This window comes from Phyllostomus discolor, chromosome 6 (genome assembly GCF_004126475.2).
Source record: "Phyllostomus discolor isolate MPI-MPIP mPhyDis1 chromosome 6, mPhyDis1.pri.v3, whole genome shotgun sequence".
Classification (NCBI taxonomy): domain Eukaryota; kingdom Metazoa; phylum Chordata; class Mammalia; order Chiroptera; family Phyllostomidae; genus Phyllostomus; species Phyllostomus discolor.
This window is the reverse complement of record NC_040908.2, coordinates 153263671-153287084: the sequence shown is the minus strand read 5'-3', so window position 1 is coordinate 153287084 and position 23414 is coordinate 153263671. Positions and strand designations below refer to the sequence as shown.

General features: G+C 51.4%; 1 protein-coding gene across 3 annotated transcripts in view; it reads right to left on the bottom strand.

The window, feature by feature from the left end:
• Positions 1-18227: 18227 nt before the first annotated feature.
• TTC17 (tetratricopeptide repeat domain 17) overlaps positions 18228-23414 on the bottom strand; it is a 97662-nt gene continuing 92475 nt past the window's right edge. For 2 of the 3 annotated variants that reach the window (XM_028515205.2, XM_028515204.2), the window contains 3 exons: positions 22014-22133; positions 20219-20362; positions 18228-18403 (listed from right to left, as the gene is read on the bottom strand). In XM_028515205.2, coding sequence (XP_028371006.1) covers positions 18272-18403; positions 20219-20362; positions 22014-22133 — 396 coding nt within the window. In that variant the 3' untranslated portion in view covers positions 18228-18271. The remainder of the gene's footprint in view (positions 18404-20218; positions 20363-22013; positions 22134-23414) is intronic. The other variant, XM_036029265.1, reaches the window with a different exon arrangement.

The window sequence follows — 23414 nt, the reverse complement described above, 5'->3', positions numbered from 1 at the left end:
GCTCCTGCCGGTCTGGCGAAAACGGAGAACTGAAGCCATCTGCCTAGAGCCCGACGGAAGGAGACCGGCGCCCCTGTCCTCTCCGCTGCAAGGGAGCGGGGCGGGGCGAGGCGGGCGCGGGGAGGGAGGCGGCTTCCCGCGGGCTGCAGAGGGTTAACCCCTCCGGGCGCCCAAGGACGTCAGAGCGGGTTCTGTCTGCAGCTGGGACTGAGAGCTGTTATCCCTCGTTATTTTTTCCTCCTGTCTCTGCTTTTTATTGTGCTTGGAGTTCGGGGTTTGCCTTTTTCTTTTCAATGTTTAAGTGATTTAGAGGGGGAAAAAAAAAGGTCATCCCAGTGAAAGACTGGGAACCCCAGCTGGCAGGACTGCAGGGTGTTGGGAGGGGCCGTGGAGAGGCCCAGGTTCAAAAGAGCAGGGCTGCCACCCTTACTTGGCCCTCCACCCCGTCCCTACACTCTCCTGGACCCCAAAACCTCCACCTGGGCAAAAAGGCTTCCTGCTTTGGAGACCCACCCATTTGCTAGTCTGCTAGGAGGACAGCTGTTGGCAGGGTCCACCTCCCCACGCTGCCCCTCCCAGACACACCGAACTCCTGGGCCTCGGTGGGGCTGGGAAGCAAGGAAATCCCAGCCCCCCACCCACCCCACCCCTCAGTCCTTCTCCTCCACTGACCCAGTGGGGAATCTCCTGGAGGAGAAGGACGCTTCTCTCAAAGCTCAGGAAGAGGAGTGCAGCTGCCCCTGAGGAGCATGGAGGAGAGCAGGTTCCAGACACGAAGGGAGGGGTGGCGTGGGTTCCTCTGGGGCAATGGGGAACTTAGATGTTCATATGATCTTTATAAAAGGAGATGCTAAAACTCAGGGAGGGAGGGCACGCTCAGCTATGGCCATAGGGGTCAGAATTGTTTGTAGCGAGTAGCTTCCCGTCCAAGTCCATGGTCTGAGGGAAAATGCACGGAGCACAAGGTTGGGGGAGAAAGATCAGGTGGCCCGGGTGTGGCCACGTGGAGCCAGAAGTTGAGAGAGAGAGAGAGAGAGAGAGAGGGAGATGAGACAGAGCCTTTGAAGCCCAGAATTGCAGGGTTGGAAAAGGATGTGTAAGGGTGTCCACGGACCTGCTCTCCAGAGCCAGACCCGTGTGGGCCCACGTCCCTGAGGTGGAAGTGTCCACTTGGCTTGTGTACCTCAGACCCCAGGGAGATGACCAGGGAATGGAGAATAGCTACGTCCCAACGGAGCCTCACAACTTGGGAGCCCTGGGAAGCTGCAGAAACTACAGCGGGTGAGGCGGGCGGTCAAGAGGCATTTGCGTCTCTCTCATTCGTGCACGTGGGAAGTCCGACAGAGAGAGCGAGCCCCGGGTGATGGTCCCCTGGTGTCAAAGATCAGAACTGGGTCTTCTGAACTAAGGCTTACGTTATAGAAACGGACTTCTACCAAGGATAGGGAACATCCCAAGGGGATCGTGACAATGGCATGTGCAGGAAAATTTTCCGCTTGATGAACATAACTTAAAACCAAAATTTGAGAGAAAGATGGGGGGGCTGGAAATATCCGTCTGCAATGGGTATTATGGAGAACAGGCCTGGCATAAGTAAAAAACTAGAAAGCAAAGAGGTTCTCAGTTAAGTTGATGTGGCTCAGACTGGGGCTGGATATGTCTATTTTCTCCTCTCGTTCCTCTCTCCATCTCTTTGCGATGATGCCCGAGACCTATCTTTACGTAGCAGTGGGCTTTCAGGCCCCTTCGGCTCCTATGGGGTCCAGCCAACAAGAGTCAACCAGCAGGAGACTGGAAGGTGGAAGGAGAATGAAGTTGGGACATTTATTCTGTGGCTTCCTCCCAGCTGAGTTGCTGTGGGTGGGCTGCGCCCCTCTTTTGAAGGCCACAGCCCTGGTGAGGTGGCAACGGGCTACAGCGCCTTTCTCTGGGCCCTGGTGTCTCCCCCTCCCTCTGCCCCCGCAGGGCTGCCGATGGCGCCTGGGCCCCACCGGGCTAGCTCCAGTCCTTGCTGGCTCCCCTTCACCCCGCCCGAACGATTAACCAGCCCCTTTATTAAACTTCCGGTTACCCATCTGAGAGTGTCTCCCACTTCCTGCCGGGACCCTGACCAGTACCATCATCGAATAAATGACACAAAATTGAAACTGTAACCTGAGGTTAACCTAAGCTCAAAGCCATCACCAAGTCTTGGTTGGATGAGACTTATGACATGAATTCTATGTGGGTAAGGATTCCCTTCACCCAGATAGCGGTCTCATGGCAATGGGTCAAGAAGTAGGACTCAGTGCATCCCCTTATTTAAAGAAATGTGTATTGAGTTTCTTCTGTATGCCATTTACTCCATGAGGGGCTCCCCCAATCAGGGGTGGGTAAAACAGACACACCTCCAACTCGCACGGTCTTCAGTCTAGTGGGGGAGAGAGATATTAATCACATAGCCACAAATATAAACTTGTAGGTAGAAACTAAGATCAATGCTTAGCCACAAATATAAACATGTAGGTAGAAACTAAGACAAATCCTTGGCAAAATAACTGCAACTTTCTAGGATGGCACAACTAGGATGCTGATAAGGTGTGGAACTTTAGAGAATCTCCTCTGAGGAGGTGACACTAAGTTTAGCCGGGCAGGACACTAAAACTTAAAATGCTCTTTTTTTTTTACAGAATTTATTTATTTATTTTTAGACAGAGGGGAAAGGAGGGAGAAAGAGAGGGAGAGAAACATCAGTGTGTGGTTTCCTCTCGTGCTCCCCACACCCGGGAACCTGGCCTGCAACCCAGGCATGTGCCCTGACTGGGAATCAAACCAGCGACCCTCTGCTTTGTAGTCTGGTGCTCAGTCCACTGAACCACACCAACCAGGGTTACACTGCTCTTTTACACATATAATTTCATTTAATTATCACATCGTTTTGTGAGCTGGACATATAGAGGGGTTACTGTTTTCATTTTATAGCCGACAGAACTACCAATTAGTACAGTAGCATATATATTTTAGTAATATTTATATTAGTTCTTTACATATTATATATAAAGAACTTTAGTATCCAAATGTATTTACAGCCCATCAAAGAGAATGAGGTTGTGCATTACATTCAATAATAATACATGATAAATAATACAGGTTATGGGTGAATTAATTTCCATTGGACAGTCTGTTAATCTGTCAATATAAGACTGGGAGCAATTACCTTCACCTTGTTAATAATTTCCTCAATTTATTAAGGTACAAGTGAGAAAGAAGACTTGTGTTTCTTTCAGGTACGCAACGTGATGCTTTGATACATGTACACATTGTGCAGCGGTCACCGCAGTCAAGATAATAGTGTATCTATCACCTCACGGAGTTATAATTTCCCTCCTTTCCTTTGCCTCCCTCCCTCGCTCGCTCCCTCCCTCCTCCATGTGTGAGAACACAGTATCGACACACTCTCAGTAAATGTCAAGTATACAGTGCGGTATGTTGACTGTAGCACCACGCTGTACTTCAGATCCCCAGACTTAATCACGTTGCAGGACTGAAACTGTATTCTTTAACCAACGTCTCCTCATCGAAGCCCCGCCCCCCACCAGCTGGACAAACTCATTCTGTGAGTGTGACTATCTCAGACCCCACATGTGAGTGACGTCACGTGGTGGTTGTCTTTCTGTGTCTGGCTTATTTCACTCCGCATCGGGCCCTGCGGGGTCTTCCATGTCATCGTCAATGGCAGGACTGCTTTCTTTTCTTAGGGCTACGAGGGGGAGACCCCCAAAACCGGAATTTATTTATAAAACATTGTGTGTTTATTCTTACATGTTTAAACTCCAGTCGCCTTCGGAGTATTCTCCATTTGATGTGATACACATATCGTGACATTTTTTTCCACTGCTCAAAACAGGTTTTGAACTTGTCAGTTTTGATGTCTTTTAGCACTTCTGCCTTTTTTTGGTTTGTTTGCTTCACCTCTTCCACATCAGTGAAGTGTTTCCCTTTCCTTTGAGGACTTTTTTCATTGGGGAAACAAAAAAAGTCGTTCAGGGTGAGAAGGAGGGGGGAGTAGGGAGGGTGGGGCTTGGGGGTCATGGTGGTTTTGGTCAGAAACTGCTGAACACTCAGCACGGTGGGGGCAGGTGTGCTGTAAATCACCTATCATGACATAGGCACACATGTTGAAAGAGTCTCTAAAAACAATTCACTGAAACCGAACACGGCCTCTCACAACAACACCAGCAGGTACACTGAGAGATGGGTTCCTAGAACGCTCACCTGGCAGGGGAAGCCTGTACAAGGGGCCCGCCTTCCAGAAGATATCTCTGGTTTTTCTGGGGGGGGGCCCATTGTGTGTATATACCATATTTTCTTTATTCGTTTATCCATAGACAGACATTTAGGCTGTCTCTGTATCTGAGCTAGTGTGAGTAGCATGCAGGAACCCATTCATCTATCCATCCACTGCAGACGTCAGAGGCTCTGTTTATATGGCACAGTAAACACAGCAGGTCTCAAACAGCAGAGCAACTGGAGTCACAGTCTGATGGCTCTCACGTTACCCCCCATCATTCTCTAAATCCAAGATACATTCGCCCAAGCCAAACAGGGAAGTTTGATGGGGACCTAATAGGGATCGACAGTGGTTTGCTGGGAAACTGGCTCTTTAAAGGGAAAAAAAAATCCTTATTTGTAGCGTTTGCCAATTTTCATGGTTTAAATAGTCCCACTGTGGCCAGTTTCAAGCTACCAAAGTGACGTCACCGAAGAGGAAGTTGCAAGGTAGTGTTAACAATCTCGTAACAATCCTAGTGAATAAATGATAACAACGCTCGCGAGCCTGTCCAGGCTGATTCCAACACACCCCTGCGTCACCAAACCTGCAGTTTCCAAGTCTTCTGTGACAGCACTGCTCTCTGGGAGTCTCCTAGAGACGTGGCGACGATTTTGATTTACTGTTTTGTTAGAAAAGCTCACCAGGAGTTTTCACTTGATCCTTCCTTTCACGACAGTCCTTCATCCATAGGTCAGGCAGGTGGCTGGGCTTGTTCCAAGTGTACATTCAGGACCTAGGGGAATAACGACAAGGTGGGTGCGACTCTATTTGACTCACCGTGAAATGGTTTGGGCCAAACTCCGCTCATTTCTTGACTCCCATTGACTCCCACTCACACCATGACCAGAAATAAGCATTATTCCGGAACCCGTCCTAAGCCCTGAAAAGTCTTGTTTTTCTCTTTTCCCAGTGAGCACTCACTCCACTGAATTTCCTTGGGGGGAAATTAGGAGGGAGATTTACAGTGTGTATGTGCAATGTCTGTGGCACAGAGTACACCTTGTTTTCTGTTCACCTGACAGGTCTGGAAGTCGAGCGAAAACCTATCACCCTCTAATATCCCCTGAGTCTCTGATGTCCTGAGACTTCATTTGTCAGATCTCCTCTAGATCTCTAGTTTTTTTCTCCCCTCAATTCTACACATCCGGTGGGACCTCAATGCAACACTCCGTGTATTTCAGTCCTTGGTATCCAGAATCAGTTAGCCATCGCCATAGGTCCCTGCGTGTTAGTTTGTTCTGACCATCGCTCTGGTTCTTCTGCCTTCTTTGCTTCTGGTCACTAAGTGTCCCTACATAGCCAACGCTAGGATCTCACCGTCCCCATTGAAACCCAGGGACACAGTTCAATGGCAGCATCTTGCATCATCAGCCCCAGCAGAGAGAGGACTGTGACTATCGTCCTTACGAAGGCCGTGGCTGCTCTCTCCTCATCAACGTGTTTCTCTGCACCTGGATGACGGGGGCGTCCTGTGGTCCCTCTCCAGGGATACTCCCTTTCCACGTGATAAATTCATTTCCATGTACCTAGCTCCCTAAGTCCATGCAGTTCTCCTGCATTATACCTGATTTTTTTTTTTTTTTTTTGCATCTCAGTTTCATTTGACGATTGCTGAGTCCAGTCTTCAGCTCACCAACTGAAATAACAGAACTTTCACCAGATTCTTGAGCTGGTACACCAACTTTGGAGTCTCTGGTAACCACAGCCACACCAAAAAAAATCCGGCCAGATTTAAAACGACATTCTTTCTCTGTCTTCAGAGACAGAGAAAGCTGGCTCCTATGAATATTCCCCAGGCAATACTCACAGGAATATTGACATGTAAACTTGGAAATTTTGACATCGAAGCATTTTTAGGCCCACCTTATCATGGGCAAGCTGGGCATATCGGGATTGGACCTGGGGGTGAGTGAGGCATGGAGGGGGCGGGGCAAATAGCAGTAGAGCCTTCAAGTGAGGCAGGTCCAGCCTCCTCTACTGGCACAGAAGGGGCCGCTTTCGCTGGTGAGAGAAGGCTGGTGCAGTGCTGAAGCTCAGGGTCTTCCGATTGAACTGGGTTCTCCTAATTATCACCGTTCTAATTTTGGAGATTCTGATCTTTCCTCATTATGGCCTTAACTTAAATCTGGTGAGGCTGTGAATTTAATCAATTCTGCCAATCAGCAACCTACAGGCTAAGAGTCATTACCTGATTTTTGGCTCCATCGACTTACTAGCTCTGAGAGATAAGCCCCTGGTTTAGGGCCATCCTGAGATGCTCCCGCCGTTACAGGAAGTCCTTGGTTCTCTGACAGTATCCTGAGCCGTAAAGTTAAAGTTTTGAACTTGTTATTCCATTTCTTTAAACTCTCCTCAGTGGTTAGAATCAGCCAGCCGTCTTCGCAGTCCTTGTATTCCTCATGACAACCCAAGTGTGCTATGGCATCTGCCATTCATTCTGCCAAAACCATATCTTAAAAAACAACTTTATTCCATGTGACACCTCTCTCTGTCTCTCTCTCCTTTATCGAGATATATAATTCACACACCCCACAATTCACTCATTTAAATTGTAATTTAATGATTTTTAGTATATTCCCATGGTTGGGCAACTATCACTACAAACAGTTATAGAACATTTTCATTGCTTCAAAAAACCCCACTACTTTCGAGATCACCCGCAGGTCCCCACCACCTCTGGCCCCTGTAAAACCCGACTCTGCGTTCTGTCTGTACATACTCGCCTCTTCTGTGCGTTTCGTATAAATGGAATCAGAATGGACGATAAGCAAATTGCCACCTTAAATTGTTTTCTTTTTATTTGAACTGGAGTCATTTTCAGTGCAAAGGAATGAATGAAGCTCTAATGATAGACTCTCAGCATGGGCAGCAGAGGGGTGTGTGCATGTGTGTGTGGGAGAGGAGGAAGAATTTGGACATTCAGATCCTACTTCCCGTGTGCATAATGCTAGCCCATTTGTTTTTTCTCCCACAACCTGCTTGGAAAGGAAAATGTCAGAAGCCAATCAGCTGCGGCACCCAGGAGCAGGCCAGTGAACGCTGCAGTGGCTGAGGCCCTGCTGAGCATTGCACGGAGGACGGAGGAGATTTCTGCTCTTGGGACGTCCCTCTCAAGGGGGAGACCAGCTGCCTGTGCGGAGGTCCTAGAGGAAAGAGACCACACGTCACGGATCCGGAGGTGGCAGGTGGGGCCAGGATGGTGGACCACACTGCATTGCCCCGGAGGACCGGAAGAGGTCATCCAGAAGCGCCCCAGCTCTCCTACAGTCCACACAGCCCTCATGCACGAACATGGGGCTTAGTGACCTTTGCAGGACGGGGCAGGGATCGTCAGTGTTTGTCAGACTAGGGGATAGACGGTCTGACCAGCATAGCTGACATCCGTAGTTCACCTGAACCACTTTGAGGGCATGTCAGCCCCTGAATAACTTTCAATCGCCCACTACAGTTCCTCCCTTTTTAGTTCTCTTTTAAGGCTTTTTAAGTCCATGGGTGGGAACTGCTCGGTGCTCACGCTTTGAACACCTTCCTGAATATCCCTCTAAGTAAGAGATGGGGCCGTAGAATCAGGGCTTATCCCAGCAACATTTGCTCCCTCGAATTTAATAACATTGTTTTGATTACAATGAGTTAATTTTACCCATGATGTTGACCTTCCATGTCTGGTAGTGACACAAAGTTTCTAAGTCATGCACATCTTTTCAGAGCTTAACAAGTAAGTCGGTTTGAAGAAACAACAGAAAGCGGTATATGGAGACGGCAAAAGTGGTGATGGTGATGAATGAGCAGAGCCGGTGAAAACTGCACTAGGACCCGTTTCGGCTGAGAGGGTCTGTGTCTCAGTGGCTGAGGAGGCGAGAAGTGCCACTGGGGACTTGACCGTCATAGCGCTCACCACCCCGCATTGTGATGGCCAGGTGACTTGCCTGCTTCTCTCCCCAGACATGGAACCAGATCTCTGTCTTGTCTTCATCACGTCCCCAGTGCCCAGCACGGTGCCTGGCGACAGGAGTCCTCAGTAATTATTTAGTGAATGAATGTGCAAATGAATAAATAAATGAGTGGATGGTTGTCTTCTATGTTATTGGCCTTAATACCCTGAGAAGTTACCCTAATTATGTCTGTCTGTCCATCTGTCCATCCATCCACCCATCCATCCATCCATCATCCATCCATCCATCCATCCATCCATCCATCCATCCATCCATCCATCCATCATTCTATCCATCCATCTTATCAAAACGTACGATAGCCCTGGCTGGCGTGACTCAGTGGACTGAGCATGGGCTTCAAACCAAAGGGTCGCCAGTTTGATTCCCAATCAGGACAGGAGCCTGGTTTGCGGCGGCCAGGCCCCCAGTAGGGGGCGTGCGAGAGGCAACCACACATTGATATTTCTCTCCCTCTCTTCCTCCTTCCCTTCACCTCTCTAAAAATAAATAAAACCTAAAAAAACAATTGAAAAGACCTAATATGTTCAAGACGCCCTGCGCTTACACTCCTTATAATGGCTTTATTTTCCGTCCACAAGCAATCTATTCATTAGGCACGGGGTAGTCAAGACTCAGTGGTTGGGAGAACATGATCTCTTCTTGACCTGAGAGCCTTGATGTTGGAGCCAGGTGGACCTGCACCTGCGAGTGAATCCTGCCTCTGACAATCCTTTGAGCACCTCGGGCCGTTTGTCCCTTTCTCCTGCAAGGTGGTCTTAGTGCTAAGTAACTTGCGGGACGGTCCTGAGTCCGCCTCAGCGATTGTCCTTGAATGAACGAGACAGAGGGAGTGGATGAGTGAGCGGGGCAGGGCCCATGGCGCCCCCGCGCGGGCAGGGTGGCCGCACGCAGCCCGGCTCCTGTCCCACAGCCAGGCCTCAGCCTGCTGCCTGAAAATTCCGGGTGGGTCAGGGAAGAGCTAAGCCCCAAGCCTCGCTTCACCAAGCAAAAATGGAGCAAGCTGTGTGTGAATACAGAGAGCGAGCGAGCTCCTGTCCCACAGTGGGCTCTGGGGCTTGTGGCTGTGGCGACGGCGGGAGCCCCCGGACAGGTGAGCCGAGAGGTAGAGCAACTCGCCAACTCGACTCTGACTGTCTGGCTGCCCCGGCCCCTCCTCTGCTCTCCCCCGAGGACGTGGGCAATTCGGTGTTGGCATGGTGACCGCTCAGCCTGTCTCCCCCTCCTCTGCATCCTGACCTGACAAAGAGGCCCTTCGGAGTGCGGAATGGGGCCCCGCGGGCTCCGCTGCCTCAAGAATGGCGGGGAGAGAGGGTCCGGGAACCGAGGGGGCCTGGTTGCTAAACTCCCGCAGTGGGAACAATGGAGCCGTTGCCCTGGCAACCAGGGGAGGCCTCTCCCTGGGCCTCAAGGCTGAGTCTGGGAAGAGGTGTCCTAAGAAAGGGAGGTTGGGAACCGAGGGGGTGGGCTGGGGGGTGGGGGGTGGGGGGGCCTGTTCTCAGAGCTGTCTGACCCCCCCACCAAGGGAGGGCAGCCGGGGGCCCCTTTCCGGAGAAGAGGGTCGGAGTCTCTGTGGACCCATTCCGCAGAGCCACCGAGGGAGACCCCGCAAGAGCGGAGAACAGTTCCCACCGAGCGCAGGGAAGGCCTGCTGAGCGGCCGCGGTCTCTCCACCGCAGCGTCTGGTGAGGACCTCTCCCCAGTGCACGCACACACTCTTCCCGCACTCGGGCCTGCGGAGGGCAGGTTTTCGCAGGGGCCCGCTCCCTGGGGCTGTCCTGCCGACTCCGGGGTGTGCTTTGATGCCGTGGGCGCAGGCAGGAGTGGGAGCTGGGGCGTTGGGGTGCGGCTGCGTTCTCCAAGCCTGAGCGCAGACCCCTGAGACGCCCGGGGGTTTTTGTAACAGCGTCAGCTTCTGGAGCGACGCAGTCTCTCCGAGGTCCCGTTTCTCTGGCTCTAAGGCAGACATGACTCAGGCCTCGGCATGTGCGGACTGCATGGAGCAGTGGCCCCTGGGAGCGCCCAGCGGGCACCACAGAGCTCCCCGTGGGTCGGCTCCCCTTCCCTCCCCAGTCACTGGTCTCCTTCCGTGCTCCTGGGGCCCAGAACGCAGGAGGTGTCTCCCAGCTCCACACAAACTGCCGAGACGCCCCCCACACACAAACACACGCCCACTCCCCCTAAAAGCCTGCTGAGGAGCTCAGTCTGTGAGGCTGCAGCGGGGCAGGATGGGGCCCTGGGGTGGTGGCCCAGGTCGTCTTTGGGAAGGCCTGGTTACAGGTGTAACCTTTGCCTGTCTGCATTTCCTCACGTTCTCCTCTGAACTGGGGTTGCTTTTGCCTTCAAGAAAAGAGGACGTTGAGAGGGGGTGAAGCACACTTTACCAAAGACCCGAGAGCCCGGAGGCATTTGGAGTGGGCAGCGGCCTAGAGGATGTCCTGGGCCATCCGCCCACTGCGCCGGCCTGGGTAGAAGCAGGTGCTGGGGGAGAGCCTGCCTCAGCTGGTGGCCGCATGAGCCAGGGTCCCAGAGCAGAGGCGCAGCCCCGACTTCGTGGTCAGCACCCAACAGGAGCGGGAGCCTACGTGGGTGTTGGATGAAGGCGGGAGTCACGATCTCAGCCAGACGTCTAGTCCTTTCAGGACAAATGGGTCCCTCTTGTGGCCGCCAGGCCTCATAGCCGTTGCTTCCCACTCCTGTGCCCTTGGGGGCTGCTCAGAGAACTCCGACCAGGGCCTGAAGGGAGGGGCCCTCAGGAGAGCTGGGTCGGGGAACTACTGGGATCTGGTCAGGCCCGGCCCTTCTGCGCCCAAAGTAAAATCATTCCTGGCCTGTCCTCCACTCCTCCCCCCGCCTCAAGTCTAAATGGAGCAGCATGGCCTTCTCCTGCCTTCCCAAGCAAGAACCTTGTGGAGGAGGAAGTGCAGCCACTCTGAGAACCTCACCACACTCAGATGGGGCTGGCAAGCTGCAGAAGGGGGCGGGGGGGGGGGGGGGGGGCTGAGGGGCCCGCTGGCGATGTCGCAGCGGTGTCGCCCACAGAGGTGTAATCTCAGCGTGGAGAAGATCCTACACATCTTTCACGCACTGTTTCTAGAGACTGTTGAGTTCGGGCTCTGGGCTGGGCTCCTGGCGGGGTGCGTGGCAGAGACGGAGAAACCAAGGGCACCCTACTGCTGCTCTCTCGGGCTTTCAGTCTAGTAGTTGGTGTGTTCATTCCAAACAGAGATCCTTACCTGAGGTCCTTGGGGGGGTCCAGGGACCCCCTGAAATGATATGCAAAATACGGCCTCAGGAGGATTTTTCCAGAGCTTTCACTGGATTCTCAAAGGATTTAAAACAGCAGGAACCACAGCGAAGGTGAATGAGAGCTCCACTCCCACGTCCAGTGCTGCCTGGGCCTTCTAACAGCAGCCACCTGGCCAGGGAGCCCCTTGTCCAGGTGGGACTCCCTGCTTCCATCAGAGGCTCCTGTGGGCTGTGCCCAGGGGGCACTGGAAACTGTGAAAGAATCTCAGACTCACTTTTCCCTGACCACGTCTCATTTTTGTCCCCAGAAGGACCCAGCTGCATCTCCCACTTCAGTCACCAGCTTTGAATTCCAAACCGTTGACTGGTAGTGGTTCCAAAAACTCCATCCACGCTGTCAGGGCACAGATTCGTCACGCTCAGGGGTTTTCAGGGGAATGGGACAGCGGCGTTGTGGGGATTCCTGACACTCCCTTCAGAATTCAGAGTGGGACAGGAGCAGATAAAGTTTTGAGGTGACTATGTTAATGGCTCTGAAAGATCAGTGAAAAGTCAGCCATGGGGTGTCATAATGACTTGTAAGCCGAATAGATGTGGGACAACATCCAGACGAGGTAAGAAGTCACAGGAATGTGTGTGGGAAGTCGGAGAACAGGGAAGTGGCCATGACCAGGGATTCGCCATCATCCATACAGCATTCAGGCTGGTTATGGATGTCCAGTCTGGGCCCTCGAGAAATAAGACAGGCGCTCTCAGCGACACAGAGAGACAGGCATGCAAAGAACCGGCTCTGAAACTATGTGGGAAATGTTATAAGAGGGAAAATGGAGGAAGCAACACCCCAAACGTTCACCCAAAGTGACAGTTCACTCAAAGTGACAAATCCTTCCGGAGCTGCGGAGTGGACAGAGAGCGCAAAGCAGGCGTGCTGGGCATCTGGCCCATGGAAGGCAGCATCGGAAGAGGCTGTGGCAGACTGGGTTCACGGCCCCCGCTCCTCATGCCTCCCTGCGTCCAGCCTATGGCCATGGGACTTTGCAGGGCTCCCCCACTGAGGGCCACTTGTCATTCCCTGCCCCTGGACAGTGGCTATTAGCAGGCGTGACACAGGCAGGGTATCCAAAAATGCTTGCGTGGTTGGGCTTATTCAGGGACACTTCTGGGCTAGCTTGCTGGTCCCGGGAAGAGGGTGAGGGACATGGAGCGGAGTTACCCTGGCACTGGTGCCACCCCCCCCAGCCTAAAAAACAACACCTAAACCAACCCCCAGAAGCAGACGTGACCCCAGTGAGGCCAGCAGACCCCTGACTCCTGCCTGGCCCCAGCCTTGGCCAGCCCAATGGTAAGATAGGATCATAAATGACCGTGGTTTTAAGTCACTGAGCTTTGGGATAGTTTGTCACACAGTGATAGCTGACTGATACAAAGTCCCTTTTATCAGAGATTTCATTAAATGTTTCCTTGTCTAGCTATCTGAAAGGCTGGGCACTGCTCATAAAGGCAGTTCATTTATCCTCCTAGAAATATTACCGAGCACCTGACACCTACTGCCTTCACAGGGCTGAGGCAGGTAAAACGCCCTCAAGAGGCCTGAAGTCTCCTTGAGCCTTTGTGGCTTAGTGATCACCAGGTCCTGGCAGCTCTCCATCAACCCTCCGCCGATCCCTCACCTTCTGCCGGCCCCCAGGGCTGGGGCCCCACCCAGTCCCGGCTCCACCTCTCCTGTCCACTCCCACCCCAGCCTCCCCCGGGACCTGCTCTGGTCTGTTGTCACATCACTCCCTGTGTGGCCCTGGTGGGGAGGCCAAACCCCTCGACCCCTCCCAGCCCGGAGGGTATAGAGGGCTCCTCATCCACTGTCTCCAGGAGTGCTCTGTCTGGGGTTCCTGCCCCTCCCTCTTTCGACTGAACTCAGCTGAGCTCCTTACCCTTTCCCCACCCATCCTTGAGAACGGGATCTCAAACTCTAGGAGCGGCCTGGGCTCCTGTCCGGCCTGTTTAGGAAGTCAGTGGGTGGGGAGGGTGTGGCTGGGCCTTACCATGAACAAGGGTCTGGGCTTTGTTTTCCTGTAGTGAACTGGAAGATAGGATAGAAGAAATCCTCCCAAGTGAAAAACAGAAAGGTAAGAATATCCTCAGGTATTTCTATTAAATGCCGTTGTGGGGAAGCTCCTTACCTCCCAGACCAGGAACCACTGTCCTGAACAGTAAATCTTTTAAAACAGGGCCCTGCTGTGGCCGGTGTGGCTCAGTGGGTTGAGTGCTGGGCTTCGACCTGAAAGGTTGCTGGTTGGATTCCTAGTCAGGGCGCATGCCTGGGTTGCAGGCCAGGTCCCCAATAGGGGGCGCATGAGAGGCAACTGCACTCTGCTCACCCACTCTGTAGGATTCCCTGCTGCGGCCAGCACCATGCCTGGCACAGAGTAGGTGTTCGATCTGTGTTTTCTTCTTAATTTTAGTTTTTATCACTTTCAATTACCATTGACATTCAATATTATATTACTTTCAGGTGTCTAGCATAGTGGTTAGACATTTATATAACTCATGAAGTGATACCCTGATAAACCCTGGTACCCACCTGGCACCATACACAGTTATTACAACATTATTGACTACATTCCCCATGCTGTGCTTTACATCCTTGTGACCGTTTAGTAACTGCCAATTTGTACATCTCACTCCTTCACCTTTCTCACCTGTCCCCCCAAAGCCCTGCCCCCCGCAACCTTCAGTCAGTTTATGCTCTGTATCTGTGAGTCTGTTTGTTTTGTTTACTTAGTTTGTTTTTTAGATCCCACAAATACGTGAAATCATATGGCATTTGTTTTTCTCTGTCTGACTTATTTTACTTAGCATAACACCTCCTAGGTCCGTTTATGCTGTCACAAACAGATTTCATTCTTCTTTATGACCAAGTAATATTCCACTGCACATACGTACCACATCTTCTGTGTCCAGTCATCTATGGACGGACACCTTGGCCGCTCCCATATCTTAGCTATTGTAAATAAAGCTGCAGTGAACATTGGGGGGCATCTGTCTCATCCGATTAGTGTTTTGTTTATGTTTACTAAATGAAAACAGTGGCAAAAGAAAAGCGTGGAAAGGCAGGTTGGGGATGAGACACGGAGGGCTCTGCTTGGGGTGTCCAAACGAAGGCAGGTGCCCCTGGAAAGGCCCGCACTGTCCCAGGGGACTCGTGTAGTAGATCCAGCAGAGAACTCCATTTCACTATTCAGGCTTCTGCTGGAGTGGACACTGCGTCTTTCAATTCGCTCAGCCTCATCTCTTCCACTAGATGTGACTCTTGGGGGCAGAAACCACGTCTAACGGCTCATCCACAGTGTTGAACATCAACAGGTGCGGGCCTTAAAATTCTATGTTTGTAGGTAGAGCTGGCCTTGCCTGGTTGCATCTTCACAGAGAGGAGAAATGTGGGATTCGATGTAGGGAAGGCACGTCTGGCCAGCAGAAGTCTGACCGTTGGAATAACCACATAAAGCCGAAGCTGGGAGCAGCCTGCCCAGCTGCTGGCTCAGCCACTGGCTGGGAGACGGCAGCAGCCATAGCCGTCAGCGTGGAGTGGCTGGAGGCCCCGGAAGGGGAATTCTCTGCACAAGGCTGGCCCCACCTTCTCCTTAACCAGTGGTGCAGGGCCCATGGGCAGTGAAGGGTAGACTGTAGACCGTTTCCTCTCTTAGCCAGATTGAGGACGGAGAGCCAGAAAGATGGGTGTGTGTGTGTATGTGTGTGTGTGTGTGCGTGTGCAAGTTCTGTTGTAGAGAAGCAAGACATTTCATTTCGCTGAGATTGGTTTTCTAAAAGACCGTGAGATGTGGGCGGAAAGCCCTCAGAACTCCAACAGCAGGAAGAGGAACATATTAATCGCGTTGTCTGTCAATCATTCAGCATTTATTATTTACTATATAATATAGTGCAGTTAGTGCTAGGAGACACAGACATGTGACATATGAACACGTGTGAGAGAGACAAGATCAACACGCCTGAAAGTAAATAAGGAACGATTAAGAATGAAGTAGTCACTAGAAACAGTTTACACAGCGAGGACTGCAGAGCAGTTAAGGGAAGGAATGCGGTGCACTGAGACAAGCCTGAGCTTGGTGTGGGTCTGAACCCCACTACCTGCTGTGCCATTATGAAGCAGTTTTCACCTCTGAGCGTGGTCCTCTCATCTGTGAAATGGGGGTAATGCCATCTACCTCATTGTGTAGTTTCGAGGGTTCACTTAGTGGGTGCAGAGAGCCCGGTGTGCAGGTCTGCTTGTGCTCAGACCTGGACTCCACCACTCCCCACCTGTGGTCTTGGGCAAGTTACGTAATCTGTTTTCCCATTTTTTAAATCGAGTAACAACAGTGCCTGTACTTGTGGTTTGGTGTGAGGCTTACATGAGCTTTGTTGTGTGAAAACTTCTGGATACTTTTGGAGTGTAGCAAGAACGCCATACATCTGCAACAGGAAAACCGCCGCTGAATTGCTTACACAAGAGAAATGAAAACCTGTGTGCACACAAAAACCTGTATGTGAGTGTTTATTGCAGCTTTAGTCATAACTTCCCAAAGCTGGAGGCATCCCAATGTCTTCCACCAGGTGAATAAAAACGATGGAACACTATTCAGCAATAAAGAGTAATGAACTGATTCATGCAACCACAGGGATGAATCTCGAGTGCCTTCTGGTAAGTGGAAGAAGCCAGACTCAGAAGGCTATACACTGTGTAATTCCGCTCCACGACAATATGGTGAAGGGAGAGTAGGGAGAGCAGATCAGCAGCTGTCAAGTGCTAGGGGCGTGTCTGACAGCAAACGGGCAGCGTGAGGGCATCTCTGGGGGGTGATGGCAGCTGTGTCCTGCAGGGGCTGCATGACTGTGCATTTTTCAAAAGTCATAGAACTGTCCACCCAAGGGTGATCCTCATTCTATGTAAATTTTTTTAAAACCTCCAAAAAACAACTATGGAGCATTTCAGGGAACTAAACACCAAGTTGTGAAGAAGTGGGGAAGCACGTTAATTCATAAATATCCTGCTAGTGATTAAAGGCTCACTTTACTCAGCAATGAATGAACTCGTTCTCAAAGCACATCTGATCGAACCGTTTGGAATTAGCTGGACTCTAGCTGCATCAAGGGCAGAGTTCACAGGGAGGGCCAACCGCTCACCTGCCAGTGGGTACTTGCGGTGTCCGTGCAAGAACCAAATGCTCCCAGACCTCTGACCCAGCCAGCATCTGAGACGACCGGTGTCCGGTGCAGTTCTTGGAAAGTCTACACAACTCCTGTCCTCGGTGGCAGTCCCATCCCAAAGGGGAGGCTCAGTTTTACACCCACGCAACCCTCACCCAAGCCCGCCGTGGCTCCTACTGGGGTGAACGTCCGAATCAGGGCTCGCCTGAGGTGACGTTGTGGCTCACGTCACTCTTCCTTTTCTGGGGAGGCCAGGTCGGCTGCAGACCCACCTCCGAACACCTGCTCACTGTGCTTCCTTCCTGGTCAGAGGTCTCCCGCTAATACTATGAAGCCAACTATGTCAACTATGTCCACTTTGTCAACTACGAAGCCTTAGTGAGGCACTGCCTCTCCACTGCCCTTGCCCTTACGGAAGGAGAGGGAAAGGCAGCCTAGGATTGAGAAGATCAGATCCAGGGCCATCGGCGGGCTTCCCAGCTGTCCGAGTCAGCCTGGTTCTAACGAATAACCACACCACAGACCTGTCTTGTTCATAAACAGCTTTAATTTTGTTCTCAGTATGTGTGTGTGCCCTTGAAGATTCCAAAACGGCTGGAGTTTCTGGTTCTCCTGGGACCGGAGGTAACAGTTTTGCACCGAGACGCTCGACCCCGGCTCCCCGCTCTCCGGAGCCGCTCAGCCCGAGGGCCTCAGGGAGAGGGCGCAGCGCTCACGCCCGATTCCGAGGTGGGTGACACAGCGGACAGAGAATTAGTACACCGCAGACTCAGTCTGCAGAGGGCTTCAAATATACATATTCTATATATATAAACCTGTTATATAGGATTTCGGTTTATTGGTGTCCTTGTGATTCGCAATTAAAGTACAAATGGTATAGATGTCGTACACTGCCGATTTCCCCTTCTCGGCCCCCCTCCCTCCCCAACATAAATAACGTCACAAAGGTCAGGTGATCCTAAGGGATTTTGCTGTTGTAAATATTTTGTTTTAAAAATCATTTTCCCCTTCCTCCCCCGCAAGCTACCTCTGAGCGTCTGTGACATAGCGGCAGGGAATGGGCAAGACCAGGACGGCGCAGGGAGCCAGAGAGAGGGCAAGGGGCGCTGCTTCTCCCCGGGGGGCACCGGGTGGGCGTCTGCAGTTCCGCCGACCGACCGTGGAGGCTGGACGGGAAGCAGAGGGTGTGCGTGTGGTTCGTCCTCGCCACAGAGGAGGAGGAGGCTGGCTGGGCCCCTGAGAGGAGCCCCGAGGGCCTCGAGGTTTTGGACACAGAGCACAGCTCCAGGAATGTCTTGGCTCAGTATTCACACAATGTATGCAGCTGCATTTTCCTGTAAGAAATCTGTGTTTCTGAGGTTGGCTGGGGGAAGGAGGAGCTTACAAACAAAAACAAACTGATTCCCACATACGTAAAAGTCCTGTTGTAAGTCTTACTCAGTTATTTTCACACATCATTAAAAGTAGATACTGACAATGATTGGTTTCTTATTCTTTCTTTTTTTTTTTTTTTAAAGCAGGAGAAGAGGAAGAGGAAGAGGAAGAAAAAGGAGGGTGGCTAAGGAGAGCGCCGTCCCTTCTTGAGCATTAAGTGGCACTGGATGGTCTGGATCCGGTTCTTGGCCGGGACGAACTCAGGCTGCAGCTTCAGAGTCGACTCGTACCACACCAGCGCCTTTTCAAACTCCTCCTGCGAGGGGCAAAGGGGCAGGCGTGAGGGGGCACAGCCGCCAGACCAGAGATACATTCAGACCCTCCCCACCACCGCCCCCCATCAGAAAGCACCTCTGTGCCAGTGAGAATCTCCAGTGCCTTCTCAATGGATCTAAACTGCTGAGAAAAACTCTGAGGCCCGGGGAGAAACAGCTACCTCCATCCCCAACTACAGCTCACAAAGAATATACCACAGCGGGGCCCAGGAAGCAGAGGGAGAGGGGAGACCACTTTACGGAGGAGGTCTGACCAACCAGGGGAGCACTCGTGGCGGTGACAGGGAGAGCTAACGCTACCGAGTGCCTGCTGTGTGCCAGCGCGGTGCGGGGTGCTCTGTGAAACCCTCCCACTCACCCTCACAGGAACCGCTAGAAGTCTGCCTGACAAATGCTTACTATTTCTCGGCCTGAACATTCTACTGTAGCTGGAAACGTGGAAGTGAAGTCAGGTATCTCAGTTAGACTTGTACACTCTGAATCAGTTGTTTATTCTCCCTAACATTGGAAAATCTGCAGAGGGCCCTGGCTGGTGTTGCTCAGCTGGCTGGAGCATCGTCCTGTAAACTGAAGGGTCGCAGGGTTGATTCCCTGTCAGGTTGTGGGTTCAGTCCCAGATGGGGCACATGAGAGAACCAATCAATGTTTCCCACATGGATGTTTCTCTCCCGCCCTCTCTCCCCCCACCCCTGGGTGTGTGACCGTGGCCTCAGCTGAGGGTTGAAAACACCTAGATGTGGTTTGGGACCGATCACTGCTACACTGAGGGGCTTGTCTTTCCCTCAGACCTCTTCTCTCAAAGAAGAGCTCAGACCAATTGGCTGAATGACTCCTTCGAGCCAAGTGAGAGAAAGAAATCCTCATCCAGGGTAGAAATTTTCACACTGGCTGGGGACGAAAACAGAGTCTTCGGTCTTAAGAAGCAGAGAGGGAAGTCTCACATTCAGCAGCACCTCCCTGGCCAAATTACACTCCCTACCTTTGAAGTAAAGGAGGACCCATGGGACTCGGCCCGCAGCTGCTCTTTTTGTGACCCTTCACGAGTGCACCCTGGGAACAGCCCTCGGATGGGGCACCAGGTTTTAGATGGGAGTGGGTGGCACGATTCTCATGTTAAATTCGGTTATGACAGCTTCTGGGGGACCCCTAGAATTTTAAGCTCTGAAATCAGTCCTTGTTTCTGACCAGAACTAGCGTTCTGGATGATGGGTGTGCCATTTTCTGTCAGCGTTGTCCCATGGAATCAGTGGTGTTTTTATCACTCACTGAGCATCTGGTGAGCACCTACTGTGTGCCAAACCCTGTCCGTGTTGGGAGCAGGGAGATGAAGAGCAGTGCTTTCTCTAAGGAGCTCCTACTCGAGGGGGAAGAGACAAAAGCTTAACCCCAAAACATAAAACGAGGTGAAAACACGGCGAGAAACACAACACACAAGGCACAGAGACCGCACTCACTGGGCGGTGCGGCCCACCCTGCAGGGGGCAGGAGTGCGTCATCGCCCGAGGGGACCGCTGGGTGGTGCCTCCAGGAAACCGGAGCTGCACCTGACTCTGCTGTTAGTGTTCAACTCACAGTGAACCACACAGTTGCAAATACTTTGATGAATTTACTTACTATTTTTAAAGGCTCACAAACCCCTTATCTGTAAAATATACCTTTGGTGGAGTAAGCGACTTTGGACACAAAACTCACAAGAAACCGAGGATAATGACATAGGGAAATGAGCTTTGAAACCAGAGAGGTGCCCCGAGAGAAAGCGGCAGAGCCGGGGCTCTCCGCTGCCGCACCAGCCTCACCATGGCCACGTAGACGTTGCCCAGGGTGAAGTGGTTCACGGCGAAGTGCGGCGCGATCTCCACCGCCATGGTGGCCACGATGACGGCGTCGTTCCAGAGCTTGGCGTTGTGCAGGATGTTGGCCAGGCTGATCAGGGGCACGTCCTGGGGGAGGAGGGAGAAAGCGGGAAGGGAAGAACACAGGTGTGTGAGCCTTCGTTCCTGGGTTTGTGACCATACACAACGCAGGAGACGTTTCCTGGTGAGCGAGGGAGGGCAACTGGAGGACGTGCCAGGCTGCTGGTGCTGCTGGCCTGTGCCGGGGGAGGAGCTCGCACGGGAATGCGAGTCTAGACCAGTGCATTACCACTCTCACGCAGGGTTTCGCCTCAAAGCACAAGCGGAACAAAAAACGTTAGCTGAGCAAACCACCTGCTAGTAGTTCCAATGACTCCGAAGTCATTGGTTTACATCCTGGTACAAGCATCTCACCTCATTTCAGGTGGGTAACAGTCAGTTAATGGGCTGACACCAGTCCACAGGTCACACTTTGGTCATGCTGTCACAGAGCAGAAGTATTTTCTGCAACGAACACTGTACCGCCTGAAGCAGGGACTGGAAAACTGGCCCACGGGCCATATCCAGCCTGCTGCCTGTTTTGGTAATGTTTTACCAAAACACGATCATTCTCATTCCTTTATGTATTTCTGTGGCTGTTGCACGTTGCCATGGCAGAACTGAGTAGTGGCAACAGAGGTCGTCAGCCCTGCCACTGCTAAATTCCTTACCATCTGACCCTTTGCAGAAAGTTTTCTGATCCCTGATCTAGAGCCTTAGCCCTTCCCTGCTGCCTGACAGTACAGAGCACAGGATGATGGGTTGAAACAGTAGCAACATGATCATCACAAAATATTTATTGAGCAACTATATCGCACTGTACTGGGTTCTAGAGGAGATACAGAAGAAACAGGAAAGATGGACCCGTCTTTGTCCTAAGTGGACACCCATGCAGGTGCACAACAGTGTGAGAGGTCACAGAGGTGGAATAACTGGCCTAAGGGCGCAGAGCTAGTGAGAGGCGGAGCTGCCGTGAGCACTCGGCAATGGCCGGGCGGGAAGCCCGTGCCTGTCCATCGCTCCCTACGCTGCCCGCCCTTGTGAACAAGACCTCAGCTGTGCTTAGGAAGGATAAGGTCTGGAGACTAACGCAGCTCTCAGCACACGTGGGTACAAATGTTCTGTTAAAAAATGGTCAATTCCCAGTTATAAAAATAACTAACTTTTTGGAAAAGTTTGACATTAAACTCCCTACAGGGCGTTAGCCGCCTTATGTTTGTGTGTGGAGGGTGTGTGCAGGTGTGTGTGTAAAAGGTGAAGTCAGACAAAGAACAGGAACTAGCTGATGTATGCGAAGGAATGGAAGTTTGCTTGTTTCTGAGTCTGGAAGCAAGCTTAAGTCAGGAGTATAAGCAAATAATGTACAACAGGCCTCCAGGCCCAGGAGGTTAGCTAGATGCAGAACGACTTCTGGAGTGGTGGCCTGCCTGCAGTAGAAGGGGCACTGCAGGGTGTGATCTCTCAGGGCCATCTTGAGGCCCTTCCTGCACGTTCCAGCGTGCTGGGGCAGAGGGCATGCCAGTGGGCATAACTCCGGGCTTGCGGCCCCAGCATAAGGGCGATCACACGTTCTTCTGCCCTGTCCTAGGCAGAAGTGAGTTTTTGCCATTCTACTGGCTAGGCTGAAACCTCTGAATAACCCACCAGGCAATGGGAAGGACCCAGGGACAGAAATTCGCACCGTCGCAGTCCCACTCACCTTCATCTGGTGTGGCGCGTAGTGGAGGGCCTGGCGCAGACAGTCGATGGCCTTCTTGCCTTGGCCTTTCACCCTCCAGTAGAGGGCAGCCATGCTGGAGAGGACCCAGGACGTCTGGTTCTGCAGAGGAATGGCCAACTACAGCTGAGGTCTTAACACACTAATTTTCTACCAAGGTCAAGAACAATAACATGAGGCCCTGGCCCTTGGTGTCCTGATACGCCAAGGTTGCGGGTTCGATCCCTGGTCAGGGCACGTACAAGAATCAACCAATGAATACACAAAGTGGAATAATAAATCAATGTTTCTCTCTCTCTCTAAAATGAAAAAAAAAAAAACCCCACAAAAAAACAACCCACGAGTTAATAACCATTTAACTGAGTATTTACTACGTGTTGGCACCCTGCATGTAACTCTGCATTTTCACGATACATTTTTGGTGTTCATCCTCTCATTAATCCTAATAACAATCTTATGAGCTTGATTCTACTATTTCGGCCTTTTTAGAGATGAGAAAACTATGAATCAGAGAGGTTGAGTATCTTGTCCAAATACACTCCACTACTAAACTGCAGACGTATAGTTCATGTCCATGTTCTTTTCTTTTTAAAGATTTACTGTTTTGGGGTTTTTTTTTGTTTGTTTGTTTTAGAGAGAGAGAGGAAGGGAAGGAGAAAGAGAGGGAGAGAAACACTGATGTGTGAGAGACATATAGATCAGTTGTGTTTCGCACGCCCCCAACTGGGGACCTGGCCAGGAACCCAAGCATGTGCCCTGACTGGGAATCTAACCAGTGACCCTTTGGTTTGCAGGCTGGCGCTCAATCCACTGAGCCACACCAGCCAGGGCTTTATGTTCTTTGTAATTTAAATTCACTTAACTTTTTGAACAGCTGACTCATTACATATTTCCAAACCTGGAAATTATACAAAGTTATGCTGTGAAAAGTCTCCCACCCTTGTCTCTATTGTGCGTTAGTAAAAACTAGTTTTAGTTTCTTATGCCACCTTCTAGGGTTTTCTGTTTTATACAAGAAATTATGAATACAGACTTATGCCCCCACTCTTTTCTTACATTCCTTACTACATATATAAGAGGCAACAGTCACCTGCATTTTAAATACCCCTTAGAGATCTTCCTCCATCATTCTCTTTTCAACTGTATAGTACTTCATTGTACAGGTGCACCATTATTTACTAAACTAGATCCTTATTAACGAATATTCCTCTCCCCAGTTTTTACTATTGTAATGCTGTATCAACGACCCATCCAGGTGTAACTCTGCATTTGTGCAGGTGCATTTGCAGGACACATTTCCAGTGTGGGATGCTACAACAAGGGACATCCCACGTAGTCCCCCACAGGACTGTGACACGTTATCCTCCCACCAGAAATGCACCC